This window comes from Apiotrichum porosum (assembly GCF_003942205.1).
Source record: "Apiotrichum porosum strain DSM 27194 chromosome Unknown scaffold_9, whole genome shotgun sequence".
Taxonomy (NCBI): Eukaryota; Fungi; Basidiomycota; class Tremellomycetes; order Trichosporonales; family Trichosporonaceae; genus Apiotrichum; species Apiotrichum porosum.
Genome location: NW_021167116.1, coordinates 260,628 through 277,065, shown reverse-complemented (window position 1 = coordinate 277,065; position 16,438 = coordinate 260,628). Strand labels below are relative to the sequence as shown.

Here is a 16,438-nt window from a genome sequence, read left to right as displayed (position 1 = left end):
TGATCATGCTGCCGCACGATCTGTTGTATGCACGACATCCTCCAGCTGGGGACGATGCCGATACATTGAGACGCCGTGGTCATCGCCCTATCGACATGGTATGAGGTGAAAACAGCTGTGCTGTCGGCTGCCACCCGACACTAAGTGAGTTCCGTTACTCACCGAGTCGGGCTACCACTGCGAGCGAGCGCAGCGAGCGAGAATAACCCCGGGAAGGGGTTATATCATCACTGAGGGGGTTATGACTGAGGGGGTTATATCGTCACTGGTGTATACTTGCGTCACCGCACCTTAATCTACTCCCATGCATGCACCGTTACCTACATAACACCACTCACACCTGTCTCTCCGTCTTTCCATTTGCTTCTATACTTCCTACTGCTCCCTCTACACCCCATTGGCACGCTCCGCGAGACACTCTTCGAACGCCTTGTCCATGATGGCCAGACCCTCGCGGATCTCGTCCTCGGTGATGGTCAGGGGCGGCGCGATACGGAAGGTTCCACCCATCCCGACCAGCTGCACGACGTTGCAGCTGAGGCCCAGCTCCATGCAGCGTGCCGAGATCCTTGTCCCCAGAGCGTCTGCCGGTGTCTTGCGCTCGTGGTCCTCTACAATCTCGATACCCAACATGAGGCCGCGGCCGCGGACGTCGCCAATGTTGGGGTACTTGTTCTGGAGGGCCAGGAGACCGTCCTTGAGAACCTTGCCCTTGCGCGCCGCTTCGTCCTTGAGGTTGTCGCGGACGACAATCTCGCACACCTTGGCGCCGACAGCGCACACTAAGGGGTCGTTGAGGTGGGTGGTGTAGTAGAAGAAGCCGCGGTCGTGGCACACCTGTTCAATTTCGGCGGTACAGATGGTCGCACCGAGAGGAAGGCCGGCACCGAGGGTCTTGGAGAGGGTGAGGATGTCGGGAACGACGCCGTCGTGCTCGAAAGCAAACATGTCTGGAAACGAGTCAGACGTGTACATGGTCCAACTCACCGCCAGTACGGCCCATGCCGGTCTGCGCCTCGTCGACAATGAGGAGCATGCCGCGCTTCTCGCAGTGGTTCTTCAGAGCCTTCATGTATCCCGGAGGCAGGGTGATGATGCCGCCCGTGCTGACAATGGGCTCGATAATGACCGCAGCGAGTGCACCGCAGCTCTGGCGGTCGATAAGGTCCCAGCCATAGTCGAGCTCGGTCTGCCAGTCGTAGCTTCCATCTTCGTGACGGAAGGGCGAGCGGTAGGCATACGGGACCGAGAGGGTAAAGTTGCCAGGAAGCTGGGGTCCGTAGCCCTTGCGGCCTACTGAGAACGTGGCCGCGCCCGAGCCATGGGTCATGCCGTCTTGGAGGTCAGCCGTGTCATCTGAAACGGAGCTCACGGTATGAGGCGCTGAGCGAGACAATCTCGTGGCCACCCGTGTACATCTTTGCGAGCTTGAGGGCACATTCGTTGGTCTCACTGCCAGTTGAGAGGAACATGCAGCGGTCGAGCCCCGGAGGCGTGAGCTTGGTGAGGGCATCGGCGAGGTCGACGATGGGGTCCGCGACCATGGCTGAGAATAGGTGGTCGAGGTTGCGCATGTAATTGTCCACAACGTCGCAGATCTCGGGGTGGCCGCTGCGTGGCGTCAGCAGCGTTACAGTACCGCTTGGGGGCGCCACTTACTGGCCAAGGACCGAGGACATTTGACCACTGGTCCAGTCCAGGATGCGCTTGCCGTTCTGGTCCTGCTCTGTTGAGCTCATGGAACCGCTCTGGATCGATCAAACTCACAAACATGACCGCACCCTTGGCACTCTTGACGCGGACATTGGACCACGAGCCGCCGTAGCGGATCAGCTTCGAGTCGGCAATCTTCCAAAACTCGGCGTCGGAGCGTGTGGGGGTGGTGGCGACAGGCATGGTAAGGGATGTGATACTGATGGAGGTGAGATAGTGGGAGAGGTGGCTCTTATGTACTCGTCGTCAGTGCCCGCAGTCAAGCTGGCGAGGCCACTTGTGGTCGAGATACGCTGCCCGCACCGGGCAAACGACGCAATGTGGGCTTGCAGCTGGCTTGCAGCTGGCTTGCAGCTGGCTTGCAGCGGTGGGAGCCTGGATTCATCGATCCAGGCTCCCAGTCGGCCCCCTTGGCCCATTGGTGCCGATCCGAGCAAGACGGCACAGGTTGAGAGCAACACAGTTTGGCTGTGATAAGCCATAGCGCGTTGTGCGCAACAGTGGACTTGCCCGCTTGCCCGACGGTTGTCGCCGACGCGGCCAAAGCCCCACACGACCAGGTCTTGCAGCTTGGAGCTTAATTGAGAGCATGCCGCGGGGTCGTGAGCACTCCTACAGGTTCTAGGTTGAAAGTGGTGCATGGGACACGGGTGGCAGGGATGGGATAACACGGAGTTTGATCCGAAACGGTCAAGCGAGCCGGGGCGCCTGGAGCCCCAGCTCTTCACGAAGACACTCAACATGTAAGAGTCTCTCCAGCTAACATTCCTAACGAGAAGGGAGGGTCGAGGGACGATGGCGCAGCTCAATGCTCAGACTTCCGACCGCATGGCATTTTAACAATTAGATGGTGTACGAGTCCAGACCCAGACGCTTGGTGATCCTCCAGTAACTCGGCAGACCCATCGCCCACGCATGGTGCTCAGACCCGACAGCGCGCTGGGTAAACTGGGTTCAAGTTAGTCCAGCTAGTCAACTGCGTTCGACTCACTTGAGCCTCCTCGTCGCCAACATATGTGAGCTCGCCGCCGCGGCCCTTGACCGCCGCCTCGACGATTGTCTGGCCACCCGTCAAGTTTTCGAGACGAAGGTAGATGGCAAGCGCACCCTCAATGGTCCCCTGGCATGTGAGGAGACCGCGGTTCTGCATCACCAGTCCCTTGCCGTCCTTGAGTGCGTCCACCACTGCCTGGGGGTTCTTGGCTGCCTCGAGACCAACATTGAATGGCAGGACATTGACCTTTTTGTAAAAAGTACACGAGTCCTGCCACAGAATCTTGGGCGGTTCGCCGCGCGTGCTAAAGACACGGCCGTAGGGAGTGTGGCCCGAGACGATACCGTTCACGTCGGGTCGCCCGTTGTAGATTGCCAAGTGGACGGCCACGTACAGCGCGTCGTCTGCGGTGATTAGCACATAGGTATCACAGCCACGTACAATCCTTCTTGCCAGAAGCTCCAGCGTCCACAATATCGCCCGTGGCCAGGTCGACACCGATCAGGTCCTGGCTCACGATCGTGACGAGCGGCTTGCCACGGGGCAGGACCCACACGACGTTGGGGTTGACAGCGTCCCGCGCAGACAGACCAATCGAGCAGCCAACTCCCCAACCGTTCATGTCCATGATACGTGCAGCGAGCGCGAGAGAACCCTTCTGGTACCGCGCCTTGATGGCATCGTCCTGGCATCTCGTCAGCAAGATATCGGCAAGTTGTGAGTTGGGCATACGGTGAAGGTGGGAGGGTTTGGACGGCGGAAACCGCGCGTGTTCGTGGTGACTGGGGGGACAGTAAGAGTGGCCATGGTGTGTGACAGAATGGGGAGGGTGGACGTGAGTGTTGCACAGCTGCACGCTTTGAGCAAAGAGTACAAAACGTAGTTCGCGTGCCCACATCTCACGGTCATGACCGGTCCCGGACATGGCCGCGGTCAACTGGGTTCCCGGAATCCCGGATGAATGCCGACCGAGGTCATGTCCGAAACGCCTAGTGGGCAATCAGCTATACATGTACTTTGCGGCATGACATGCGTTCCACAACACCACACCCCTCTCATTATGGCCACTACTGTAACCCAGACAATCACAGAACCCACCCCCGTGCTCACGTTGCGTGGGGTGGACCCCGACAAGCTCGCCGAGGTATGTCAATCTACGTGGTATGGGTCTCCACGTTATTGACGTCGTCGCAGCGCCAAGCGGTCAAGGAGCGTCTGGCTGGCGCGTTTCGCATCTTCGCAGAGTTGGGTTACGACGATGGCATTGCGGGCCACATCAGTGTCCGTGACCCCATCAACGAAAAGTACGTGCTGGAGGAGAGGGTACGCGGACTATCCCCCCTGGTGCCGGTGGGAGACCTTCATTCCCGCCCTCTTACCAGCCAGCCCGATCCACAGCTGACCGTCCCCCAGCGCGTTCTGGGTGAATCCCTATGCTTTGCCGTTTGACCAGATCACCTGCAGCGACCTTCTCCTCATTGACCCACACTCGGGCGACGTCCTGGAGGGCACCGGCAAGCCGGGCAACGGACAGCTGTACAATGCGGCCGGCTTTGCGATCCACAGCAGCATCCACCTGACGCGTCCCGACATCCACGCCGCCGCCCACTCGCACAGTTTCTACGGCCGCACGTTCAGCGCCTTGGGCCGTAACATTGACATTTCAAACTATGGTGCGTTCCACCCGCCTCCTCTTGCACGCTGACACCTGCCCAGAGGGAGCACAATATGCCGACACTGTCAAGCTGTATGACAACTTTGGCGGGGTGGTCCTCTCGGACGAGGAGGGCCGTAACATCTGCAAGGCCCTTGGCCCGCACGGCAAAGGTGTGATTCTCCAGAACCACGGCATCCTCACTGCCGCGGGCACGGTTGACGCCGCCGTCGCGTACTTTGTCCGCCTCGAAAAGCTCTGTGAGGCTCAGCTGGCAGCCGATGCCGCCGGCGGGTCCGCCGTGCTCACCGACGATCAAGTCGATGCCGTGTTCAGGGAGGCCGGGTCCGAGGACGAGGCCTTTAGGCAGGCCCAAGAGCTGTTCGAGTGGATTGATGCCTTGAGTGGCGAGGACTACAAGCAGTAAACCGTAGTGTATATATGTATCTTCCAAGTGAATGTCTGTGGCGGTCGCCGTGCGGACCATGTCAGCCAAGATGACTGCTCACACAGATCGACCCCATGTCTACTGCCCTGCCCCTATGGATCCTCTTTGCTTGTCGCAAGCAGCCATCGGTCACGACGGGTGAGACTGCCTCCACCAACATGGACCCTTTTGCCTCGCAGTTCGTCGGTCATGAATAACAGCACTGGCGCACTGGTGCCCTGATTGCTGCATGTGCATCAGGGGTGCCCGCTGAGGGGTGTTGAACGAGCTCCGCAGAGGGCTACAGAATATCACAAACCGCACACAGCGACCAGTGGTGGCAGTGAGTAGACTGGAGCCCCGAGCCATGGGGGCAGCAGAGATGAGCAATGTGTCAACGGCAGCAGGGACCTGCGGCCCAGGTCAAACGTCTCTGACGACCGCAGCCATGTCGCAATGCTGCGCAGCGTGCGCGTGTACATACGTCAGCTTCTAGTCGCCGAGGCAGCCGAGCTCGCTTAGATTACACACGTGCGCACTCATTGTTGTCCTCTACACCTGCCATCTTTACTCTGTGCTATAGCAGGTCGCCCGGCTCCATCGGGGCTGTGTACCACATTACCGTCTACATAAACCCAGCATGGGCTGGCCCGATTTTGGTCATCCGCAGCGCCAACGACAATGAGCTCCCTGAAGGGCGACTTGAACAACAACCTTGCTGACATGATGTCAGACGAGCAAGACGAGCAAGACAATCACGACCACCCACCTCCGTATATCCCTCCCCCACAGGGCAGCAGTGCCCATCCGGTCGATGGCAAGCAACAACCTCCCCTCACGTTTGCGTGTATCCTCCTTTCCCGCCAAGACCGAGTGCGCGTCCTTGGGTTTCCGGCCGAATACATTCCCCCCGTTCGTGAGGCGATTAACAATGCCTGGCCAAAGGGTATCCAGAAGGAGGCGCCGTTTGAGAGTGGCTTTGAATGGAAGCTCTCTGGCCGGCCATGTGAGCAGGGAATGACAGCGTACAGCGTCATACAGACAGACCGGCAAGGACTGACAGCCACGAGGGGTCGGCCTGCAAGAACAGTCGGTCCCAGCACGCCGCCTGGTTCTCCACCTGATCCGTCTCATGTACACCAAGGGCTGGCATCTCGTCGCCTCGTGCGACCTGACCAAGAAGACGGTTGACCAAGACACGCTCTTCTTTCGCAACACTGTTCCGGTCGAGCGGTCCATGTTCTGCGTCAGCTTCAACCACTGGGACAAGGCGCGCCTCATCGACTCTCCGAACGATCTGGTCCGCGAGGCGTTCCACCACGCCATGCACCATTGGCACCAGGGCATCCAAGAAGAAACCGACAAGGAACTCGGGTGTTACCAGCTCAAGCTCAAGGGTAGAGTTGAGGAAGGCTCAACACATTGCCGTGGCTGACGTTTCAGGTTCCCCGTGGATAAGCAGCTCTGACGCTGACATTGCCAACTCGCGCCTGCTCGTGTGCCAGCTGCTTGGAGCGGCAGACGCACTGGGGTATGAGCTTGTGGGCAGCGTCAACCTCGGCAAGCCTGCTGACAAGGACTATGGCATGCTGGACAGCCTGTTCTTTGCGTCCAAGCTGGTCTGATACGTGCAGAGGGAAGCGTTGTTGTAATGTAATTACGTCTGATTGGAGTTCAAACGAGTCACCATCTCCCTAATGCCGCCCCTCCGTCCGTTAAAACGGGTGGAGCTGAGGATGCTTTGCTGTTGCATCTCTCCAGCAAAGAAGAGAGAGAGAGAGATGCAAACCGCCGTTTGTTTGCCTCTGCATGCATATCTCTCATCCCCCCACTCACCATATGCATGTCGCCCAAAAGCCAGCCAGCGGCTTTTTTGATCCCGTGTATGAGACAGTTTTTGAAACAGCGCTCACCCCCGAGCTGCTGCTGGCTGCGCGGGGTGTGCGTTGCGCCAGATATTCAGATCCATTCAGAGATCTCCATTTCCAGTTGCGGGACCCGAGATCCCGAGGCGGTGACGCGGTGAACGGCCCGTGTAGCACGCGCGTTTTTTTTTGGCTGTGGCGTCTCTTCAAACGGGCACGGGCGGGGTAGAACAGCGTACAGCAACTCGCTGCAACCCGTTCTCCTTGCAATGTCCTGACCAAGAGGACAGGGATAGAAAAACACTCCCGAGGGGTCCACTTGGCCACTTGGCCACTTGCCTGACTCATGAGTGTGGTACTGTACATAACATGCAGCGACACTTTCTCGGCTCGCCTGGATGAGGTCCACGGGCACCTACTGGGCACTCTCTCGCCGTGTATAGCCTTTATGCTTGGCACACCATGGGTTTGAATTGCAATTGCGGTTTGGTGCCTCACCAAAGGCCAGGTAGCAGTGGTGGCCCTGGCGCACCACTAGCGCGTGCGGTGCCACCTGCGCGCTCGGGCGTCTGCAATGCAAGCAATAGACGCGCAGCGGGCCCCAGGTCAAAGGTCGCGCGCACACAACCACAGAAATAAAAAAAAAAAGGTTCTGCACAACTGCACTCAAAGGAGAGACACCTAGGAGACCTAGGAGGACCTGAATTCCCCCCTTGACGTTTGCCAAGCATAACTGACCACGGCAACTTTCCAGATGCTGCTCTGCCGCTCCCCCTCTGGCCTCTGGCCTCTGTACCTCTCTCTGTCTTGCTGCCTGGACAAGTCTTTACAATGCCTGTTTCCGGCCGCAGTGCCCGGTAAAGGCTTTTGAACATGCTGCGTAGTGTGTAGATGGTCAATAAAGGGACGGCAGAAGGCCAGAGGTGCCACGCAACAGAGGCTTGGACGACGCGTTGCTAAAAGCGAATTTGGTCGGGCCGTGGCACACTGCGGATAACGGGGGCCCAGCGCTTGCCATCTCCTCTGGTACCTCCCCTGCACTGTCCTGCCTGCAGCCTCCAGGGGGGAGGGACGTGGCCAAATCTATACTGGATACACAGTCTGGACCGCCAATGCCTGTTGTGCAGGGTGCTTGCTTTGTACGGCCAAAGACGAAAGGCCACGTCCGTGACTGGCCTTGCCCCCGCCCTTGTCTGTGGATCACCGGCCGATTGAGGGTTCGCGCACCCCCCATCGGCCAGGACGGGCGGGGCACAGTGTTCCATGTATGGTACCCGTGTTGGAACGTCGCGAGACGCGCTGGCGCGCTTTCGAGTTGCATGTGCACACAGCTCGTGTTTTCCGGTTTACTCTCCTCTTAACGAGTCTTTTGATCCAACCCTCAGAACCTCCCCCTTCCGGCATGAACCCATCAACAGCGTTGCCTCGCCCAAGGGGTGTGCTGGCACTGGCCACCGTCCTTGGTGTGGTCGTCCTGGTCTCCCTTATCCTCGACTCCCAGCTCGTCTTCTCAGAGCGGTAGGTCATATCTCGACTCCATTCGTCATTCTTGCTGACAGGCAACCTAGCCCCCTGGTCGCGACCACGTACGAGGCTGCAGTGGCCGTGGTCAAGTCTTCCGTCGGTCAGAGCTCGTCATGCCCCGCCCACTGCCCCTCCGACCCGTTCGTCCAGCCAGGCATGCTCCACTGGTCCAAGAACGGCAACGACAACGAGACGCGTTGGATGCCGTTCCCCACCGCCAAGTACCAGTGGGAGGTGATGCCCGACGCCCTCCACTTGCCACTCAACGACACCATCCCCCCCGAGGTCTGGCAGAACGCTCCGGAACAGTACACCGCTCGTCTTGAGCGACACGACGACGCGTGGGACTGGATGCGTAACAGGACCGTGATCTTTGTTGGTGAGTGCGGTTGCGCGGTCGAGGTCGCTGTCACGAGGGCGGCACTGTCGGGGGCGCATGGGTTGTTGGGAATGCCAGCGCGCTGACACTTATCACAGGCTCGAGGTGAGCTTACCATACAACTGCTGTTACAATCGTACTAAACAATGCTTTCTTTCTCTTCTCCCTCGGTCCATCTGTTTCCTACCAGTCGTGAGTCGCCCCACCAGAGACGCCTCGTACTGACGCTGCAGATGACCGAAACAATGTCAGTACCTGCATCGGCTCCAGACACCTGCTGCAGATTGCCTGTCGCCAACACCGTCGCCAGTGCCGTTGCTGACTCTCTCTCTCAGGTTGAGCAGTTGTGTGAGATTATCGGCGGCCGCAAGGAGCCATGGGGCGGGCATACGGGGGGGCTCTGCTACGTCGAGCGTCTTGACCTGTTGGTCATGAACTGGTTCATGTAAGTTTTCACCCATCTTGCCTGTTCGCCGCCAACAGACTCACCTTGGCCATGAGCGTCCATCTGACCACACAGGTATGGCATGGTTGACTCGGAGGGTGGATGGCCCGAGGGAGAGGCCAAGCCGGCCACGTTTGAGAACCGCATCAACGAGGTCATGCTTCCCAAGATGCGCGAGGCCGGCTTTGGCGGCCGCAAGGTCTCCCTCTCGGTCGTCTCGTCGCTGTTCTGGGATGACGCTGTGAGTCCTCCTCTTTATCAGGTCAGAGCTGACCGTGCAGTTCCTCTCCATCGAGAGGGGCCGCTTGAACAAGGACGTCGGCGAGGCCCACGGATACCTCTGGAATGAGATTGCCTGGCACCGCGGCCGCGTGCGCGAGCTTATCCAATTCATGCGCGGCCTCTTTGGCTCAGACTTGCCCCTCATGTTCCGTACGCGTCAGCTGCGCCTGCAACACGACCACTTCAAGGTGCTCAGGATCTTCCAGCTCGACCAAGGTTGCCGTGCTATCGCCAAGGAAATGGCCGTGAGGCTGTTCACCTGGGGAGGCAAGCTGGAGGGATACGACAAGTTTTACGACGACGACCAGCACTATGGCAAGGGTCCCAACACATACGTCTTTGGCGAGTAAGTGTACATCAATGCCGCGAAAGTGTGTTTCTCAGCGCCAAGGCTCACCTGCACACAGCATGATGTTCTTTTACCTCCACCGTGCCATCACCCCCGGATGCTGGAAGTGCCACCAGTGGGACGACGTGAGTAACCCTGGGACGCCAGGTGCGAAAGCAATCCGCTGACCTCGACCAAAAGTAAATCTCCACGGGCTTGCTATCTCATTGGCCGCGGCGCGCTGTATACTTATCTTACACCCAACATGGACACTTGTCTCGATACCCCAAAAGCTCACGATCACATGCATGACATTGGACCATCTCCGATCGACCTGTCCCCGTCCATTCCTCGGGTCCCCAGGCTTACTGACGGCCAGAAGTCATGGGCCGCCAAGGTATTCAACGGAGTGGTGCCAAGATTTCACTTTCTGGATCCGTCCACTGCCTCTCCTTCCGCTGGAAGTCATAGTAGTGCCTCACCTCATGCCTAAGTGGCAGACACCATCGCCACTGTCGGAGACGCGGGGTTCCGTTCTACTTGACGCGTTCATTCAAGTCTGTGCATCGGCGGCTAAAACAGCACGCTCGCCACACTTTGCAGGTATTGTCTCCCTCGCCTTCAGTGAAGCTCTTTCGACATGCGCGTTGAGGCCGGTGGGCCTGCCTAGGTCTCGTCCAGCGGGTATCAGGAACAATCCCTAGACACCATATGCTCGGCTGCCCGAGAACCGTTTCATGGCCCTTGTTCGCGACAGACGAGGAGAGTAGTGACATGCGTAATGTCAGTTCTGTGTGTGGTTGGACCGGCAGCCCCAAACGGCAAGCGAGCAAGTGGAGTGTGGTGCGAGACTTGTTTGTTCCCCCTGACGGTCAGCTTTGCGGTCAGCCCCGTGTTCGGTCCAAGTGTTGTTCCCTGTCAGTGCATGTCGTACTACACGCGTGCCGCTTTTGCGATCCACAACATCAGAGCGGGCTTTACCGTACGTTGGGTGCAGCCCGATAACGAGAGGTGGCGAGATAAACGACTCCGCCAGGGCGGTATTGGGCTCTAATGACGCCGACATTGAACGCTACTGTCGGAGACAGATGGTGCCGCTTGTGGATGGCTGGCAAGCTGGAGCCGAGAGGGAGTGGTGTGCTCTGCGCGGTCGGTCACTGGGTTGCGGGTGGGCGGAGGGTGTTCTGGCATATCGGCATGGTCCTGCACCATTCCTTCCCTCCTCACATTGGTCTGGAAGACACTTGACATGATCCACTAGGGTTCAAGGCCCATCACAACAACTCTGGATCCGGTTATGGGCGGTTGGGGTTGCGCAGTTCCTGTCTCTCGAGAGGCCGTCGTGGAGGGCCGAGGCCGAGAACGAAGAAGAAGCGCATGTGACGGCCGGACAATGATCTCTGTGGCGTTGGCCGGTTTCAGTTGCAGTGCGGGTGCCTTTCGGGACAACTGGCGCTGACACTGGCACTGGCACCAGCTGATGGTACAGAGTTCCTTGTCCCCGCTGGCTCTGTTGGAGACTGCATGCCGTCATGCCCTCGCCAGAGGTTGCTGCAGCGAAGTGGGATTCCCGGTTGGCGCCGGCCATACATGCCTCGCGTGTCTTTCGTGTCCACAAGTTTCACTCCTCGTTCTCGTGACTTCACACCCCACCAGTGCACCAACTCTGCATTAGACGGGCACACACCCTCGCACCACCTGGCCGCCACCACAGACATGTCGGTGAGAGTGCCCTCCAGGCGTTCGATACGACCACTCGTAGTGTCCTTGCCGTCTGTTCCTGCGAGCTCGTTTCTCTCCCTGGGATGTGGCAATGGCGCAACGCCGGATGCCGTTTCCATCACAGTCTCCGAGCTCGCCAAGGAGCACCCCCATGCCTTTGACGTGTTGGTGCTCAAGTTTCGCCAGCAGCAACGCGGCCTGCTCTCGATGCAGGATGCATGTGAAGCTATCAGCATGGTCCAGCACGAGTTGGAAGAGTTGTGCGGCGCAATCCAACGGGCAATCTGCAAGTGGTGTGGGAGCGTCACGGAAGACGACTGGCGACTGGCACGCACCGCCGACACTGCTCTGTCGCCTGCTCTAGCCAATCTACGTGGAGACGAACACCTGTACTTTGCGCCGACCAGTGACACCGAGCTCACATGCATGCGCGCGGCGCGTGGTCCGCCGTTCAAGCGTTGCAGGGCATACAAGCTCTACCGCGCGCTCCGCCTCGCTCGAGCCCACGTTGAATTGCCCAAGGACTTGAGTACGAGCTGGCGAGACCTCGAGGACATGTCCATCACGTTTGAGGCGACGACCCGGTTGATGCATGTCCACGACGACGAACCGCCCACTCCACCGCCGTCGCCCATGACCCCCGACCCAAGGTCGGAAGAATGGTGGACCGTCATGGAAGGCGGTGTCGACATTTTCGAAGGGCCCTACGGCCGCGACATCCAGTACAGCCTCGACCGTGCAACGTGGTTGGAGTTGACTCCAGCAGAGCGCCTCGTGGCTGTCCACGCCGGTGGCGCGTTCTTACGAGACGAAGGAATCGTGAGTGGTGTGGCTCGTGCTTGGCATGTCTCGGTGTCGGCCTTTGCGGCTCCACCTTTGCTGCGTCCTCAAGGGATCACCAAGCTAACCCATGCCTTGTAGCCTATCGGTCTGTCTGAGAAAGCAAATTCCGCTGCAGCGCGCCAAGATCTTGACCACCGCATGCATGGCCACATTGGTGTTGTTGCACGCAATGGCATCGCACAGGCGCTGTTCCACCTCCTTGCCCTCCACGAAATGTGCGGCTCCGTCTACGGCTCAGCCATCATCGCTACGCGCTTCCTGCGCTTTTACGTCCTGGCGCCCAACCGTATTGCAGTTGAGCTGCCCCCCACAGACGGATACAGCACCACGGACAGACCACCATTTGAGCGGATGGGGTTGCCCTACCAGGCACTCTTCACGTCATCATCCGCCTACGAGCGCATACCGCTTTCGTTCACCACAAGCCGCGAGATCGAATACCCTACGGACCCGGCAGTGGTGCATGGCTCGGTAGAGGGGAGAGACACGGCAGACGCACATGTTGCGGCGGATCTGCCCGCAGAGCTCGACTCGGAGACTTTGCAGACGTTTGTCAACTATGGCATGGCCGCAGTCGTCCGAATCGCCAATCTAAATTACAACCGTCCACTCACGCGGCTACCGACGACCCTCCAAGACGGGGGAGTGGAAGGACTCGAGACACCACGACAGGGAGCTGCATTACCAGCCGACCTGCTGTCTGCGGTGGAAGGTCTTTCGCTCGTCGCAGCCGTCGACGACGACACGGGTTCCGAAACCTCGAGCGAGGACGTGCCGGACCAGGTGGCGATCGAGACTGGACCGGTGGACGTGTACGCTCTCGAGCAGGTACTCTCCCACCTCGCATCCTATGTTCCAGTGACCTGTGCGGAGATGGACATGCTTATCGCCCAACAACTCGAGGCCGACCTCGTAGCGTACAAGCCCGTATCCGATTTCCCGACACCAATCTAAACGGGCTGTTTGATCAACGCCTCGCCACAAAGGGTATGTACCACCGTCTCTACACAAAGGGTACCGCCGACACTCCACACGACCCTCATGAACAGTCTACGCTTTTATAGGTTCTACGTACTCTCAATCTATCCTCGCATCCCGTTTAGCCTGTACTCTGGGCTGCCAGAATCACCATTGCGGCATTTTATTCTGTTTTCTCCGCATACGTGTTCTACAAGTCTATCCACTGACGCCGCAAACTGAGCAAAGGGAGTGACGCAGCGGGCCATGTAAATTCTTCAACTCGTGGGTGGCAGGAGGTAGGTGAGGATCCGTTGGATACAAGTGCGGCTCGACTTCAGCACCACGGGTGTGTGTAGGTAGTCCGCCACGCCCTCCTTTCCGTTCCCCCTCGTCTCGTTACATACCTCAAATGGACCGTTATCACAGCCCCAAACGGTTGCAATTCTCGATTGTCACCATGAAGCTCTAGCATACGACGAAGAACAGTCTCCCCGGAGAATGCTGATACCGGGGGGGTCGCACGACGTTGATCCGCGGCCTTTTCCGAGATCGTCGGAGGATGGGAGGCTCGGTGAAAGCAAGCTCAAAAAAAGGTGTCCCTACGTCCCACGGACGCGCAATTATGATTGCCGAGTGAGGGTCCTCGTTTGTTAAGCTGGTTAGGCCGACACAGCTGCCGAGTCTCCGTCGGAGGTCGGCGGCATCCAACTTTGACGCGCGGGTTTGTTGGTGAGAAATATATATTATGTAACAAGTCCTAGCGACATCGCCATCGTTGCTGCCAAGTGATCTGTTTCGGAAGGAAGGTATGGAGGTTTGGTGTCGGGGACACTGCGGACAGTCACCCAGCCACAATCCCCAGCGGTTGAAACATGGTTTGCGCTGATAAGCCAACGAGCGGGGTCCCAATAACGAGCGTGTTGCAGTGTGCAAGGAACAGGTTGAATGGATCAATGGGCTCTCTCCCTCTGGCATCCGCAGGTCTATCTAGCAGCATATGCTCTAAGAGAGCAACATGTTTCCGCCCGCTGGCGGACATTAGAGCCCCCGCGGATGCCAACACTGAACAGCGGAAATGGGAGAGTGCAGAGTGGGGGCTATGAATGGAGCGCTCCATTGAATGGATGCCATACGCGAACGGCTGTGATACATGCTAGCTGGCTATAGCTGAGAAGGTGCAGCCAAAGCACAGCTCACAATACGAGTCTACTCCCTCCCCACTCACAGCAGCAATGGCTGATCTGCTGATGTGATGCAAGTGTCGATGTAGTCACCTATCTGGAAATCCACTTCCACATGAATCTGGCCCACAACGGCCCGCATGCTGACGTGTGTGTGTGTGCATCCCAACTTGGCGATCTAGGCCACGGATCTACGGCCATACGGCGTCACTGTCGGTGAAATGGGCCACAATGGAGACGTGGGAGGGTGGCGTCGGTGATGACCACGGCACCGCAAACCCCGTTGACGTCGTTGCGCGATAAAGACTCCCAACCGGGAAACACCAAGCAGGCCGCGCAGCTCAAGCTATCGTACCCACAAGGATCTGAATTCACTCACCGACCGGCCCCTCCGTCAAAAGGTTCCTTGGCATTCAGATCCTGATGACAAGGTTGTGCGGACAGATTCAGAAAAGTGGCGTTTTGCCGAAACAGCAAGGCAGTGACATCACCAGCAGCGCCGACAACGTCGTTCGTCGCTTGCGATACAGCCTCCTATTTATCGAGCACCCTGCTGTGAACATGAGGCCCGACTCCACAGGACAACCCTTCATATCCATCCTCTTTTTCAACCACTAGCTTGAAAAGCTTGCCCGCTGTCGATCACTATCCCCTGCTCGCTCAACCCCGCCGACCCCCCCATAAACCTAGCTCACCATGGACACGTCCTGGCCCCATCTTCCAATCCGTCGCAAGCCGACTCTCCAGCTCGACGCCGACGACACTCCCATGGGCATGAACATGAATGTCGTGCTCACCGGCAAGGAGACCGTTGTGCTCGAGGACCGTCCTATTCCTGAGATTGGTCCCAATGACGTCCTCGTCAAGGTCATGTCTACCGGCATGTAAGTTCACATCGCGACTCGTTCACCTTATCCTATCGGCCCAGAGATCCCAAAGATCCCAATGATGAGGTTCGATGCGCTGACACGACTCCAGCTGTGGTACGGACCTGACGTACTACCTCAAGGGTGGCGTCGGATCCCGTGTGATCCACAAGCCCCTCGTTCTCGGACACGAGTCCAGTGGCATCGTGTACAAGTGTGGCAAGAACGTCACAGACGTGTTGCCTGGGGACCGTGTCGCCATGGAACCCGCTCTTCCGTGCCGCACTTGCCGCTTCTGCCGTGCTGGCCAGTTCAAGTAAGTCCCAGTCTTCTACCTGCCCACAAGCTGACCCCCCCCCCCCCCCCCCCCCAGCTACTGCGCGCGCGACAAGTACTTTGCGACGCCGCCGACTGACGGCTCGTTGTGTCAGTGGTACGCCCTCCCGTCCGTCAACGCCGTCAAGATCCCCAACAACCTCTCGTGGGAGGAGGCCGGATGCATCCAGCCACTCGCCATTGCGGTGCAGATTGCCCGCCGCGCTGGCTCCCTCACTCACAAGTCGGTTGCCGTCTTTGGCTGCGGCCCTCTCGGTCTCCTCTGCATGGCCGTCGCCAAGGCCTGTGGCGCCAGCAAGGTTATCGCGTTTGACATTGACCAGGGTCGTATCGACTTTGCCAAGAAGTATGCCGCAACGGACGGCTTTGTGTCCCCGCGCCGCCCACAGAACCTCGAGACTACCATCATGGAGTGGAATGACAAAGTCTCACATGACATGCTTGTCGAGCTCGGTGTCGATGGTGGCCTCGACGTGGTCCTCGAGTGCAGTGGCGCTGAGCCGGCCCTCCAGCTCGGCATCTCCCTCCTCCGCCCTGGTGGTACCTGTGAGTTTTACAGTACGAAAGAGTGGCTAATGTCAGTCGTCGCTGCCGGCATGGGTGCCCCGATGACCAGCTTCCCCACACTTGAGATGGCCGCAAAGGAGTTGGACATTCGTGGCTCGCTCCGATACACGACCGGTTGCTTTGAGGACGGCATCGACCTCCTCGAGCGCGGCCTCGTCAACCTCAAGCCCCTCATCAGCAAGACATACCCCCTCAGCAAGACCGAGGACGCGTTCAAGGCCCGGAAGGTCGCTCAAGGTACCTCAGAAATCAAGATCGTGATCATGAACCAGGAGTAGCAGGTGTGACGGTCTGGCAAAGGAACCGAAGAAGTAGTGGGAGCAGCTGTAATTCGCATGCAATCTTTGGAAAT

At 58.5% G+C, this 16,438-nt stretch overlaps 7 protein-coding genes across 7 annotated transcripts; 5 read left to right on the top strand and 2 right to left on the bottom strand.

Moving 5' to 3' along the window:
- Window positions 1–387: 387 nt before the first annotated feature.
- On the bottom strand, window positions 388–1,896 carry EHS24_009351 (uncharacterized protein; the record flags this gene model as incomplete). Its single annotated transcript, XM_028624640.1, has 5 exons — window positions 388–950; window positions 988–1,335; window positions 1,373–1,611; window positions 1,660–1,721; window positions 1,768–1,896. The coding sequence occupies 5 exons, from the start codon at window positions 1,894–1,896 to the stop codon at window positions 388–390; spliced, it is 1,341 nt and encodes a 446-aa protein (XP_028474808.1).
- Window positions 1,897–2,556: 660 nt separating this feature from the next.
- Window positions 2,557–3,514, bottom strand: EHS24_009350 (uncharacterized protein; the record flags this gene model as incomplete). Its single annotated transcript, XM_028624639.1, has 4 exons — window positions 2,557–2,661; window positions 2,705–3,111; window positions 3,149–3,392; window positions 3,440–3,514. The coding sequence occupies 4 exons, from the start codon at window positions 3,512–3,514 to the stop codon at window positions 2,557–2,559; spliced, it is 831 nt and encodes a 276-aa protein (XP_028474807.1).
- A 253-nt stretch (window positions 3,515–3,767) lies between these two features.
- EHS24_009349 (uncharacterized protein) lies at window positions 3,768–4,788 on the top strand (the record flags this gene model as incomplete). Its single annotated transcript, XM_028624638.1, has 4 exons — window positions 3,768–3,851; window positions 3,902–4,011; window positions 4,121–4,380; window positions 4,424–4,788. 4 exons carry the CDS (start codon window positions 3,768–3,770, stop codon window positions 4,786–4,788), a joined length of 819 nt encoding a protein of 272 aa, XP_028474806.1.
- Window positions 4,789–5,469: 681 nt separating this feature from the next.
- EHS24_009348 (uncharacterized protein) lies at window positions 5,470–6,413 on the top strand (the record flags this gene model as incomplete). The annotated part of the gene is made up of 3 exons (XM_028624637.1): window positions 5,470–5,794; window positions 5,852–5,974; window positions 6,040–6,413. The coding sequence occupies 3 exons, from the start codon at window positions 5,470–5,472 to the stop codon at window positions 6,411–6,413; spliced, it is 822 nt and encodes a 273-aa protein (XP_028474805.1).
- A 1,642-nt stretch (window positions 6,414–8,055) lies between these two features.
- EHS24_009347 (uncharacterized protein) lies at window positions 8,056–9,815 on the top strand (the record flags this gene model as incomplete). Its single annotated transcript, XM_028624636.1, has 8 exons — window positions 8,056–8,171; window positions 8,222–8,560; window positions 8,655–8,661; window positions 8,892–9,001; window positions 9,077–9,242; window positions 9,283–9,629; window positions 9,691–9,757; window positions 9,813–9,815. The coding sequence occupies 8 exons, from the start codon at window positions 8,056–8,058 to the stop codon at window positions 9,813–9,815; spliced, it is 1,155 nt and encodes a 384-aa protein (XP_028474804.1).
- A 1,512-nt stretch (window positions 9,816–11,327) lies between these two features.
- EHS24_009346 (uncharacterized protein) lies at window positions 11,328–13,130 on the top strand (the record flags this gene model as incomplete). The annotated part of the gene is made up of 2 exons (XM_028624635.1): window positions 11,328–12,152; window positions 12,255–13,130. The coding sequence occupies 2 exons, from the start codon at window positions 11,328–11,330 to the stop codon at window positions 13,128–13,130; spliced, it is 1,701 nt and encodes a 566-aa protein (XP_028474803.1).
- A 1,883-nt stretch (window positions 13,131–15,013) lies between these two features.
- On the top strand, window positions 15,014–16,364 carry EHS24_009345 (uncharacterized protein; the record flags this gene model as incomplete). The annotated part of the gene is made up of 4 exons (XM_028624634.1): window positions 15,014–15,201; window positions 15,296–15,499; window positions 15,557–16,065; window positions 16,102–16,364. 4 exons carry the CDS (start codon window positions 15,014–15,016, stop codon window positions 16,362–16,364), a joined length of 1,164 nt encoding a protein of 387 aa, XP_028474802.1.
- Between the last annotated feature and the right edge of the window lie 74 nt (window positions 16,365–16,438).